At 40.1% G+C, this 12,795-nt stretch overlaps 1 protein-coding gene across 15 annotated transcripts in view; it reads right to left on the bottom strand.

Annotated features, from left to right (window-relative positions):
* Window positions 1-1,483: 1,483 nt before the first annotated feature.
* LOC105470260 (kalirin RhoGEF kinase) overlaps window positions 1,484-12,795 on the bottom strand; it is a 700,354-nt gene continuing 689,042 nt past the window's right edge. For all 15 annotated transcript variants that reach the window (XM_071089172.1, XM_071089152.1, XM_071089145.1 and 12 more), the window contains 2 exons: window positions 9,687-9,825; window positions 1,484-8,771 (listed from right to left, as the gene is read on the bottom strand). In XM_071089172.1, coding sequence (XP_070945273.1) covers window positions 8,226-8,771; window positions 9,687-9,825 — 685 coding nt within the window. In that variant the 3' untranslated portion in view covers window positions 1,484-8,225. The remainder of the gene's footprint in view (window positions 8,772-9,686; window positions 9,826-12,795) is intronic.

Below are 12,795 nucleotides of genomic sequence, written 5' to 3' on the forward strand. Positions count from 1 at the left end.
CCTAGATTCTGTGACTCAGTTGTCTCTAATCCAAGTATAATAAGTTACTTCATAAGAATTTGTTGGGATTAAATGAAAAATTAATTACAAATGGGCTTCATATATAGGTGCTAAAATACATACAAATTCTAGATCTAAAAAAAAAAAAGCCCATAAGGGGCTTATGATTTTAATTCATAAACCTGATTCTGACTTCATTTCTAATATTCTTTATTATCTATATTTTCTGAGGAGATTGTGCTGACGAGCCAATGTGAAGAGCCCATGCTTTTGACAAGTGTTTCTCATTACAAATAAATGCAATAGCATCTTGATGAAAATAGAAGACAAATGTTAAAACTTTTTTTTGTTTTTCTTGGCAAAGTAAGCTAATCAAAACACTTTAACACTCTGGCTAATTGACAGTATACCATGAATCAGCTTCATTTGCACTTGGGTGGCACGTTTAAACTTTCAAAGCCTGATCATATCTGCATAGGCTAACCCAGATTGCTGGAGTCCACACCAGAATGTATAAACTTGTGAAATCCAGACCAAAATACCTTCCAAACATTCTGACATTATCACCTGAAATACCAGCATGAAATTAACAACCACCCGAGGCTTTTTTTTTTTTTTTTTTTTTTTTGAGATAGGGTCTCACTTTGTTGCCCAGGCTAGAGAGAGGTAGCATAATCACAGATCATTGTAGCTTCTACCTCCCGGGTTCAGATGATCCTTCCACCTCAGCCTACCAAGTAGATGGGACCACGGGCATGCACCAACACACTCAGTTAATTTTTTTAAAACAATTTTTTTAATATGCAGGGATTGAGGGGAGGTGGGTGTCTCTTTATTTTGTCCAGGCTGGTGTCGAACTCCTGGGCTCAAGAGATCCTTCCACTTCGGCCTTTCAAAGTGTTGGGATTTACAGGTGCTAGCCACCGCACCTGGCCCTGAGGTTTCCTTGGCGTTTTTGGGTAAATGCTTTAGAATACTCTAAGGCACAAAATTGTTGCTTTCTTTCTAAAATCCTGGGCCTAAAGTGTTGTAATAATCATGTGATATTTTTACCTTTTCTTTTTTTTTTTTTTTTTTTTTTTTTTTTTTTTTTTTTTTGAGACGGAGTCTCGCTTGTAGCCCAGGCTGGAGTGCAGTGGCCGGATCTCAGCTCACTGCAAGCTCCGCCTCCCGGGTTCACGCCATTCTCTGGCCTCAGCCTCCCGAGTAGCTGGGACTACAGGCGCCCGCCACCTCGCCCGGCTATTTTTTTGTATTTCTTAGTAGAGACGGGGTTTCACCGTGTTAGCCAGGATGGTCTCGATCTCCTGACCTCGTGATCCGCCCGTCTCGGCCTCCCAAAGTGCTGGGATTACAGGCTTGAGCCACCGCGCCCGGCCTATTTTTACCTTTTCAAAGTCTTTTGTATATTTGGAGAAAGAAAAAAAAATTACTCTTTTCTTTGAACAAAGGTTTAATTAGGAAAAAAGAGACGACCATATAGTATCTTTAGTATAGTATATTTATAGGAATGCATAACATGTGAGATGTACATTTTGAAGTTTCATCCATAACTTATAACATTTACTGTAGCAGTAACAAGACAGCAGGTCATCACTTTACAACATTACACATGAGTGATTTTGACTTACAAATAAAATATTTACAACCTACCTTTACAAAACGACATTGTGTGCATACAAAATGAACAACAGCAGAAAAATTTAAAAATAATAAAACAACCAAAAACCCAGAAGATACACTTAAGGCAGACCAGCAAGACACTGAAATAATTAAGGCTGTGGAATTCTTCTGCACCTTGAAAATATAGAGCTATTTATCAATACTGTGGAGTGATTTTAAACCAATTGTTACAAGCCTGATGGAAGTATGTACTTATATGTATATGTGTGATGATCCCTATGGGGAAACCTGTCCACTTATGAATAAGGCCCTTTGTCTGAATGGCCAGTGAAGCCCACTCCAAATTTGCAAAAGACTTGGGGGGGCCGGGGTCACTCAAAACCAAGAGATGCCAATATGGTTTGCAAATTGACTATTAATAGTTCAAATATAAAGATAGTTATAAGTCCAGATAGAATAACCTAAATGATGGCCCCTTTATGTTTCACACTTTGTTAGTTTGGCTTTGTGGATGTCAAAAAACAGCAAATTAATTCCAGAATGAGTAGAATTCATCTCCACAAATTAGCCCTAATGGTTTTGAATGGCCCTAAATGGTTTTCCGATAGAAAAATTGACCCACCTGGGCTGTCTGCAAATGGATAGATTTCTGCATATGAGCAATAACATATACATACATATTATACACTATATACATGTACAGATGTACATATATCTGTATTTTCCAACAGTTTGCACTTTGATCACTACTGTTCTCTGAACAGGATCTCATTCTGAAGAGTATGTTTAGTTTTTTTCACAGTCTTCATATTTGTTCTAACTAATAGTTTTACTCACCTTCCCCATAGAGTAGGCTGAAGTTTGGCAGAAACAGAAGTAAAAGCACCAGGGTCAGAAAAATCAAACAGAGTGATGACGGATATGGCTTAAGTTAGTAAGAGAAGATGTATGTTTTGTTAACTTCAGATTCGTAGCCACAGTCTTTGAGGTCATAGTAACAGTCTCTGTAATACTCCAGAACATGGATTCAGTTCTTGATGGAAGTCAGGTATTGATGGAAACTCCTATGCTGGCCATCCCTGGGCCCACAAATTAGCTTGGTTAAACTAAGCCTCAGGGGTTGGCATTCCAAGAATTGTTATTTGCATTTCTTCTACCATGCTCCCTTTTCTCAGCTAACCCCGCTATCTGAAATAGCAGTTATCTAATCCGTTATCTAGATCATTTGAATAAAAACTAAATCTGAACACATTTTAGAATCTCACAGCAAAGGGGCACGTTTCTCACAGAAAAATGCAATAGCCTGTGCATATTAATTTCAGGCTTATCATAATGTCCCTCAAAGATTAAAAGTTGTCTTTGAGTGATTGCTTTTCCTCTCCTCTAACTTCTTTATATTTATTGAAAATGAGGAAGAAATGTCTTTCATAGAAAATATGTTCTTACGATAATCTGTGTTCTACTACTGCTGCATAAATTTTTTATGTGAGTAAATTTCCTACTAAAAACATTTAGTGCTATAAACAAATTTCAGCCCTTTTTAACCCTTTAGAATTAATGAAACAACTGAGAGCCTTACTATTTTTAGAAAATAAATATTAACATAGTAGCTTTCCTTTTCTTGATGGAGCGTGTGTGAGCTCTATCGTCTCTAAGCCCACCCTGGGTTTAATCATTCATCCTCAAATCATCCCTAGGCTTTAAATAGTGAAGAAAAATCAAGGTGCAGTTTCATATATAAATTCACTGAAAGGTCACATATTGCGTTTGTCTAACCCAGACTCCGTAGAGGTGCGACCCAGGAGAGAAAGGAAGGTCTACATTCCTCAAAACTCATCCAGCACAATTTGTTGACCACACTGAATAAGGACATGGTGAGTTTGAACTTTGCCCTACTACGAAGACCTCTTACGTACCAAATTATTTCCTCCTCTATTAAATGCATGGGACAAAGTTTTAGTTAATGCAAAATTTAGTTTATATCATATTTGCTCCCTCGTATTCTCACAAATCTAAATTGCCATGCTCTTCCACAGAGGCAAGAAAAAAGTAACGCCTGACTCGTGGGCTCTAATCATGGAGGTTATGGGATAGCAAATATGCAACTCCTGAAAGACCTAACCACCTAAAGAAAGAAAAAAAAAAGATTCAAGGTTTGTTCTCCAAAAATGAACAGTCCAATTCATTTCTATGCATTTAATTTGCCTGTGCATTTAATTTGCCTCTTAGATTCCTGTGAGACTGTGAAAAATAAATTGTGATATGAGAAGATATTTTCTTCTCACTTCTGCCCTCCCAAGTGAAGAAAGTGGTTGTTGGGTTCTTCTCTGTCCATTTTTCCAGAGCGTAAAGCTTGAGAAGGAAGGTAGCAGTTGCTTTCGAGGCCTTTTTACTCTTTGCATCTGCCATAAGAAATACTGGAGAAAACGGCTTATGGACATAAGACTTCATCAGCTCTCTGAACCCTTTTCGGTAGACAAGCTCTTAAATGATCGAAATTATAGGCTAAGACCAAATAACATTTAGACGAAGAGCACCTGATACTTCTAACTGAAAGCAATTTACAGAATTTAATCTCATGAGTTTATAAATGGTATCTAAAGACGTGAATATTGAAAACCTGGAATGTTCAAAGTTACTATCAATAAAATTCTTAGCACTGGCAGTGTGTAGCACTTTAAAAAAAATCAAAGTGTTTTATAGATGTCCCAACCAAGGTTATTTCTCAACATTCCTGTAAGATTAATGTCCTCCCTCCTTCCCCATCCCCCAGCTCCCATTTTACCAATGGGGACATTTGGGGAAGAAAAAACAAAGACTTTCTGTAAGAAAAGATGAATCAGGAATAGCTGAGATTGAAACTCAAACATTCCTGGTCCCACCCCTATATTCAGATGTTTTCATTTACAAGATATTTTAAAGTAAAGAAAAAATGCTGCAATATCAGTAAATCTAAATGCAACGAACTTCTTTATCTCCCATCCTCCCCTCTGAAAGGCACTACTATTTATAAAGGCTTTGTGGACCACAAAGCAGGGAAGCTAGCTTTCTCCTCTGCTTCCTCTACTCCCCCTTACACTGTTTATGGCTGAGAGAGACCTGAAGGATATCTCCAACATTACCATTTTTTTCTTAAAAATTTTACCACATTCAGCTATAAGTGGATATATATCTATTTAATTTGAAACAAATGTAAAGATGTAGGAAATCATCATATTAATACTTCTTAAAAATTATTATGGGTTGTCCCTGATCTTTTCATCCTTTATCCCACCCTTACAAAACAAAACAAAAAGCTCAAAACCCTATGCAATGAATATAAGCCAAGCAAGAAACTTGTGACCTTGACCATTGTTTGTTTTTCCTATTTCAGCTAAAAGTTCACTCCCACTGTGAACTACCATCATTATGATAGAAGTGGACTATTTTCTCCTCTCTCCTCTCTTCTTTACTACCAAGTAATAAATCTGTCCACCAAAACAGGAACAAGAGTGGCCCCTGATCCTTCTTCCCTAACCACAGTTGCCCTCAGAACAACTTAAAGTACATTCCCCAGGCTCATCGTCTGGGATTCCTTGTTATTTCCAACTTGCTATGGAGAACTCTTGAACCAAGACTACTCTCTTATCTCTGTTGGGAGAGACCAGGAGCTTTGCAGACAGGGAGCCTCCCTGTTAGTTTCCCTCCATTATCAAACTATATAAAATATACCCCCTTTCTCTTGGGGCCTCTATTAAGTTCATTCTGGTCTAACGATTGTACCTTGGCTCCAGTTAACAAAATCATCCTACTTTTCCCAGGTCCCTCTTTTCCTGTCTTCTCACTTCCCAAATATGTGTACTTGGGGGAATTCCATGTAACCCCACATCTGGATCTGGATCCTCCCAACTCTGTTGTAAAAGCTGATACGAAAGCTTGAGGTCTAACATTCTGTCAACTGCCCCCATAACATAATTTCAACAATACCATCCTTGCCTCCCACCTGCCGTGGTCTGTTCACCATTGTCCTGGGCCCTGGCCTTCTCAAGAAGAAACTCAACTTGTTATAAAAACTCAGAATGGCACAACAGGGGGATCTTGATTCAGGTCATCCACAGTGGACAGAACAGAACTTGCCAAGCTGGAATTTATGGATATTGGGTATCCTCAGAGCCTACAGTTTGACAAACACTATGGGCCAGGCTTTCCTCTCTTTTTTTTTTTTTTTTTTTTTTTTGAGACGGAGTTTTGCTCTTATTGCCCAGGCTAGAGTGCAGTGGCGCAATTTTGGCTCACGGCAACCTCCGCCTTCCGGTTTCAAGCGATTATCCTGCCTCAGCCTCCTAAGTCGCTGGGATTACAGGTGATTGCCACCACGCCCAGCTAACAGGCATGAGTCACCGTGCCCGGCTCAGGCTTTCCTCTTTTATGCTGTATACCATAATGAAGGCATGTTTACTGAAAGGGTTTTAGTAAACATGTTTACCAAAAGGATTATTAGTAAATATGTTTTAAATTTTTTAAACACAATGAAGACATGTTTACTAATTTTTTTTTACTAAATATGTTTTAAATTTTAAAAAATTTTAGTAAACATGTTTAATGTATGTTTTAAATTTTTATGTATTGTATCATAGAGTATTTGCATATACATAAAGGTCCAAATGAAGACTATAGGGGTTAGTCAAGAGAGACCTCTGAGGGAGTGAGGCTTAATGACCCAGGGCCATTTGAAAACTAGGAAACAAATACAGTCGGAGTCGGTTTCCACATATTTGGTTAATCCCGAAAATACTAAGTGCTATCTAGTCTTATTGCTTATAATTTCCATTAGTTTATCAATCTGTAATCTTGGATGGGATGAGGTGGAGGGTGAATGAGGAAGTTGTCTTTGAAACCAATGGAAAAAAAATGATGATGATTTTTAATTTTACATTTCCACTGTGGGAATAATGCTTTTTATATGTAAAGTTCAGGCTTAGTTTCCACCATTTCTTTTTCATTTAGATAGGTTTGTAGTTCTATTCGTCCTTCATATATTCTCTTCTTGCACTTCTGTACTGTGTGATTTTAATTTTCTCCATCCCAGTATAGGAGAGAAGCAACGCCGTTAAACCTGATTTGAACAAACACTTGAGTTACATTTTTAAAATCTTACTTGCATAATAATATCTATTTTCAACACATATTCTAGAAAACTAAGGGTGGATCATGTACAAACACAAAAAACAAACTCCCTCCCTCCAAAACAAACAAACAACAATAAAGAAAGAAAACCCATGAAATGCCCAGGTTTAATTTTTTTTTCCACCAGAGTGAAAAAGAGCAGTTAATAATAATCTTTTATGGAGAATATACACCAGAAAGCAGGATTGGCCTCAAAGCACAATTAGTCCTTTTGGTTCAGAGAACTATCAGCGGCTGAGTGGTGACAGGTATTGCAATCTCAGTTACAACTTAATGCTCTGTTAGGGTGGTGTATCACGTTTTGTTCCATGGCTTTAAAAAGGACTTAGGACCAGGCCTTTAAAAGGCCTATATGGCTGCCTCCTTTTAGTAAGCACCCCTTAGCTTCAATAAGGAGTTAGAAATAAAGTCAGCCAACTTTCTGAAAGATGGTATTCTACAGCCGTAGAAGAAATCAGAAAGTGTTGGTACGTTATTCATAGGAACTGTAGGAAAGGTTTTCATTTGCCCTTTTGTATGAACCTCTTATATTTGTTTGTTTATTTCAAACCTGGTGTAGACACAAAAATACCCCCGCAGCTCATAGTGTATTTGAACTTATTTCCTAGCGGGCTTTCTTGCCAGATTAACTCTGAGCTGCCAGTGAATTTGCGGGTAGCATTTCATATACAGAAAGAACCTATCTTAATCAAATAACCTGTGATTGACAGAAAAAATTATCTCATTCAAAAGGGCAATGTTGCTTTCTCTTAATGCACAGGTTCTGGTAAAAGATTTCTATACAAGATTTATAAAATGCTCTACAAAACTTGTCATCTAATTGTGCTTAGTCAAAACAATGTAATGCTTCGGTAAATAAATTACTGTCTTAACTGGAGCACTCAAAGTTACTTGTGTTTGATTTAATATATATCTCTCTCTATATTAGAAAACTCTGAAACCTGAATGGGATATATTATACTGTATGTGTATATCTATCCTATTAAGAAACTATATCTAAGTTATCTAAACCAGAATAGTTGATATACATGACATCTCCATTAAATAGAACTTTTTGCTTAAAATTTCAGCAAAGCCAGAGAACTTTTACACTCTTGTGAGCTTACGGTTTGCCCAGTTAACCACTCATTTTGGAAGATACAGTTAAAATTTCATAACAGCCAATATTGTTCTCATCTTTGTCCTTCTTCTGAACACTTCTGTGACTCTTTGCCTCTTTATTTCTTCAGAATGACCTTCTGGAAAGCCCCTGGATTTAGGGTGACTTTTACTGCTGCTCAGACCCTGAATAACCACTGATGAGGTTTAAGAGGTACATCTCTCAATTCAGAGAACTGCACGGAGTGAAATGATGAACAGAATTATTTACAATCACATTCAGTCTTGCTTTGGTTCACACTGCACTTCTATGTGAAACCATAGGGGCTGGGAGATGGCTACGTCCCTTGGTTCACCCGGTTGACAATGTAGCTCTTGACATTGGGAATAGGCCGCACATCATTCTGGTGTTTGCGGCGTTCTATGAAGCATGCTAGGCGGGAGGTGTCCAGGGGGATCTTAGAGTAGCTGCCATTATGGGGCTGCAGCCATGGATGCTGTAAGCATGTGGCTGCCGTGGGCCGCCTCCGAAAGTCCTCCTGTAAGATCACATTGATGAAATCTCTGGCAGCGTTGCTCACACCACAGAAGTATTCATGGGGGAAGCTGAAATCCACCCTGCATACATTGATACATGTCTCCTCTTTGCTCTCATCCAAGAAGGGGGAGACCCCACTCAGCATGACATATGTCAGAACCCCGATGCTCCAGATGTCTGTCCCCAGGGAGACGGGGATGCCTTGGATGACTTCTGGGGCAGCAAACTCAGGGTTCCCCAGCAGGTGGTGAATGTGGAAGTGACCCGAAATCTGGACAGCATCCTCCAAGTCGATGAGCTTCACTCGAGGCACTGGAATCCGTAGGTCAATGAGCAGGTTTTCAGGCTGCGGAGATCCAAGGAGGAAGGGAGAAAAGAAGGGAAGTTCAGGCCTCTATTTTGACTACTCAAAAGACCTCATTAATTCAAACACAATTATGCTATTCTTTGATAAAGCCTGTGGTGTATGGAAAATTCCCTATGCACTATGGAAACTGCATAGGAACTTCAAAGTATCATTCTGAGCTTACTACACTTTGAGTTTGGGTCGTAATTCAGAGAAGTAGTTTGACATTGAAAATCATGTCTTCTTAACTACATTGCTTCTGCATTGAGTCAAGGAAATAATAAATTACTCATTTTGGTGAACAGGGGCTTCTTTTTGAGCAGCATGGAAGAAAACGTGACATTTGTTGGCTTACTTCTATGAAGTTAGATTAGGTAGGTAGAACTTCCCTACTTTCTCTCACACCAGATGTCATTGTGGCTCTGGTATATTCTCATTAATTCATGGATGATATACTTAAATTGAATGACAACCCAGATTCTCTTTAATAGTCATAATGGGATGGGCGTGGTGGCTCACATCTGTAATCCCAGCACTTTGGGAGGCCAAGGCGGGCGGATCACTTGAGGTCAGGAGATCAAGACCAGCCTGGCCAACATGATGAAACCCCATCTCTACTAAAAATACAAAAATTAGCCGGGTGTGGTGGCGGGCACCTGTAATCCCAGCTACTTGGGAGGCTAAGGCAGAAGAATTGCTTGTACCCAGGAGGCAGAGGTTGCAGTGAGCCGAGATTGCACCACTGCACTCCAGCCTCGGCAACAGAGTTGTCTCAAAAAAAAAAAAAAAAAAAAGTCATAATATTCTACTCTAAGTAAATAAAATGAATTTGAATTTATATTCCTTATGAGTAATGACTGTAAGTTGGACTTGGCCATTTAAGGTATTCCCTGCAAAGTTGACACTTCTTATTACCTTTATGTCCAAATGTGCAACCCTGCAGTTGTGAAGGTACTGCAGAGCCTCCATGATGTCTCGAATATAGAAAGCTACTTTTTCCTCCATCAGTTCATCATGATTCATAAGGTAGTCTAAGAGGCGGCCATCATCCATCCTGAAAGTAGGCAGGGAAAGGCAAAGGAAATATGTTTGATATGAAGAAATAGAAAAATAACACATATACAAATCAGTAAGAGCTCTAAGCTCTCTCATACTTCTTGTTATACATGAAGACTAAATGTGCAACACATGCATATTTAGTTAGAGCCTAAAGTTATTGTAATATTCAGAACTAAAATAAATATATTTACAAATATGGTGTACTGCAGGGAAGAAATATGAATGACCTTGTTTAGGAAACATTCTCCTTCATTAACTCTAAAAATTGCTCACAACAAAATGTTGTGATGCCCATTTAAGAGGTTCGATTGCTAAGTAAAGAAAGCCTTCACCAAGAGGGACTTCAGCAATATTCTGATTAACCGTAGCCTAGGGGCTGCAAGCAACCCCACGTGTGTTTTGCAAAGTACTTCTTAATTTTATTTTATATTGATTTTAGAAATGAAGTCTCACTGTGTCACTCAGGCTGGAATGCTGTGGCACAATCATAGCTCACTGCAGCCTCGAACTCCTGGGCTCAAGTGATCCTCTTGCTTCAGCCTCTCACATAGCTGGGATTTCTGGAGGACGCCACTGCGTCTAGCCAAACTACTTTCATTTGTCAGTTTTTAGTTGGGGAAAACAGAAAGTAGGCAAAGTTTGTTCTTTGCATTATTGATTCTTTGCCCCACTCCCACCCTGCCACCTTTTTTTTTTGTTGTTATTTGTTTGTTTTGTTTTTGAGACAGTCTTTCGCCCAGGCTGGAGTGTAGTGGCATGATCGCGGCTCACTGCAACCTCCGCCTCCCAGGTTCAAGTGATTCTGGTGTCTCAGCTCCCCAAGTAGCTGGGATTACAGGTGTGTGCCATCTCACCCAGCTAATTTTTGTATTTTTAGTAGAGACAGAGTTTTGCCATGTTGGCCAGGCTGGTCAGTAACTTCTGGTCTCAAGTGATCCACCCGCCTGGGCCTCCCAAAGTGCTGGGATTACCGGCATGAGCCACCGTGCCCGGCTCTTGATCCCTTTTTGAATCCTTTGCCTTCTGGGCAACTTTTCCAACCTTGAGAACTGTGATTGAGAACATGGTATATGGAGCCATCCAGACCCAGATTCGAATCCTGGTTCTGCTACCTACCTGCTGAAGGCTGGGAGCAAGTCATTTGAACTCTGTGTTTTGGTTTCACCAAAGTGAACCATCTTTAAAGTGGGAATAAGAACAGCAACAAAATAATAACAATTATTATTCATTATATTAATCTAATATAATGAATTAATATTATCTTATAATATAGTGGGTGAATATTACTATTCACCTATTTCATTATGAGGATTGTGCAAGGATGGAATGAGATGATGAAGCATTTAAGCGTAATTGGTAGCGTAGGTAAGTGCTAAATAGATGGTAGCTATTCTCAGCCACCCTTTGTCCTCTTACAGCAAGGAGTTACCAAATGTATTGAGTTGTTAAAGGCACATCCCCAGGAAATCCCCATGCAGAGGAGCCTAATCCAGGGTCAGAAATGACTTTCAGTTACAGCTGAAATCACCCTGGCCAAGTTTTCCTCTTCCCCTCTAGCTTGCTTCTTCTCACTGGTGTCTTCTACTTCCCCTAACAGGAGCAAAGGCTAGAACCCATGCAAGCCTCTTTTGCTTTCCTCTGACCCTGCTAGGGGTGAGGTAAGAGTGATCAGAGTAGATGGAGTAGGATTTGGCTTGTTAAATATATTCCCCTGAACTTCTTGGGGTCATTAAGGGAGCAATTAACAGCAGCACTGCTCCAAGTGAGAGAGTCTTAGCCACCAAGTTCACCTTTAGAGTTTTTGGGTAAGGCAGATGCCCGCATCCCACCCCAGAATAGGGAATCCAAATCTCAGTTGCCTGGTAAAGAAAAGCTCTCCCAGCAATTCTGGTGACCACCTAAGGGGAGGCCACTGTCACATAATTGGCAGCATAAGTATGTGCCACATAAGCATAACAGGATAATGAGATCCAGCACAGGGATTAGCTCAGGCACTGCCTCTCCACAAACTTCCCCTGAACTTCAAGTTCAACCAAGCACCTACGTTCTCACAGCAACCTTCTCCAGTGCATGCATGTCTTTCTTAGTATTTACCATGTTATATTAAAATCATCCATCCATCTATCTATTGGTCTTCCTCATTAGACATGTAACTCCTTGAGGGCAAAAGCTACATCTTTTCCCCCTGTTTTTTGTTTGTTTGTTTGTTTGTTTGTTTTTTGAGACGGAGTCTCACTCTGTGGCCCAGGCTGGAGTGTGGTGGTGTGATCTTGGCTCACTGCAACCCCCACCTCCTGGGTTCAAGCGATTCTCCTGCCTCAGCCTCTCGAGTAGCTGGGATTACAGGTGTGCGCCACCACGCCCAACTAATTTTTGTAGTTTTAGTAGAGATGGGGTTTCACCATGTTGGCGAGGCTGGTCTCGAACTTCTGACCTCAAGTGATCTGCCCACCTCGGCCTCTCAACGTGCTAGGATTACAGGCATGAGCCATCGTGCCCAGCCCTTTCCCCCCTATAAACTCTACCTCTGCCTCCTCTAAACTACCCTTATAACTATACCTTTGTTCCCCCAGCCCTGGCCCTGGTCTGGATGATGGTTGGTGCATAATGAGTGCTCAGTAAATATTTGCTAAACTAGTTCAACCCACTATTCATCTAACTTAATCCCTGCAACATCTCTGGGATGTTGGAGGAATTTCAGTCTTCACAGATGAGAACCCGGGGCCCTGGCAAACTAAGTATTCTGCTTCAAATCACAGAGCTGGGACGTGAGCCCAGATTCCTCATTCCAAGAGCAGCTTCTTTCCATTGCACTGCAGTCGCCCACTATCAGCACCTTCCCTTAAAACTGTAGTTGGCAAGTCTGAAGGGGCAGAAGTTCTGGGTCAGCTGAATTCAACCTGGTACATAGTGACAATACCTTTCATTGGAACTCAAGCACAGATGCTGTCATCTGTGGACAAGT

This window comes from Macaca nemestrina, chromosome 2 (assembly GCF_043159975.1).
Source record: "Macaca nemestrina isolate mMacNem1 chromosome 2, mMacNem.hap1, whole genome shotgun sequence".
Classification (NCBI taxonomy): Eukaryota; Metazoa; Chordata; class Mammalia; order Primates; family Cercopithecidae; genus Macaca; species Macaca nemestrina.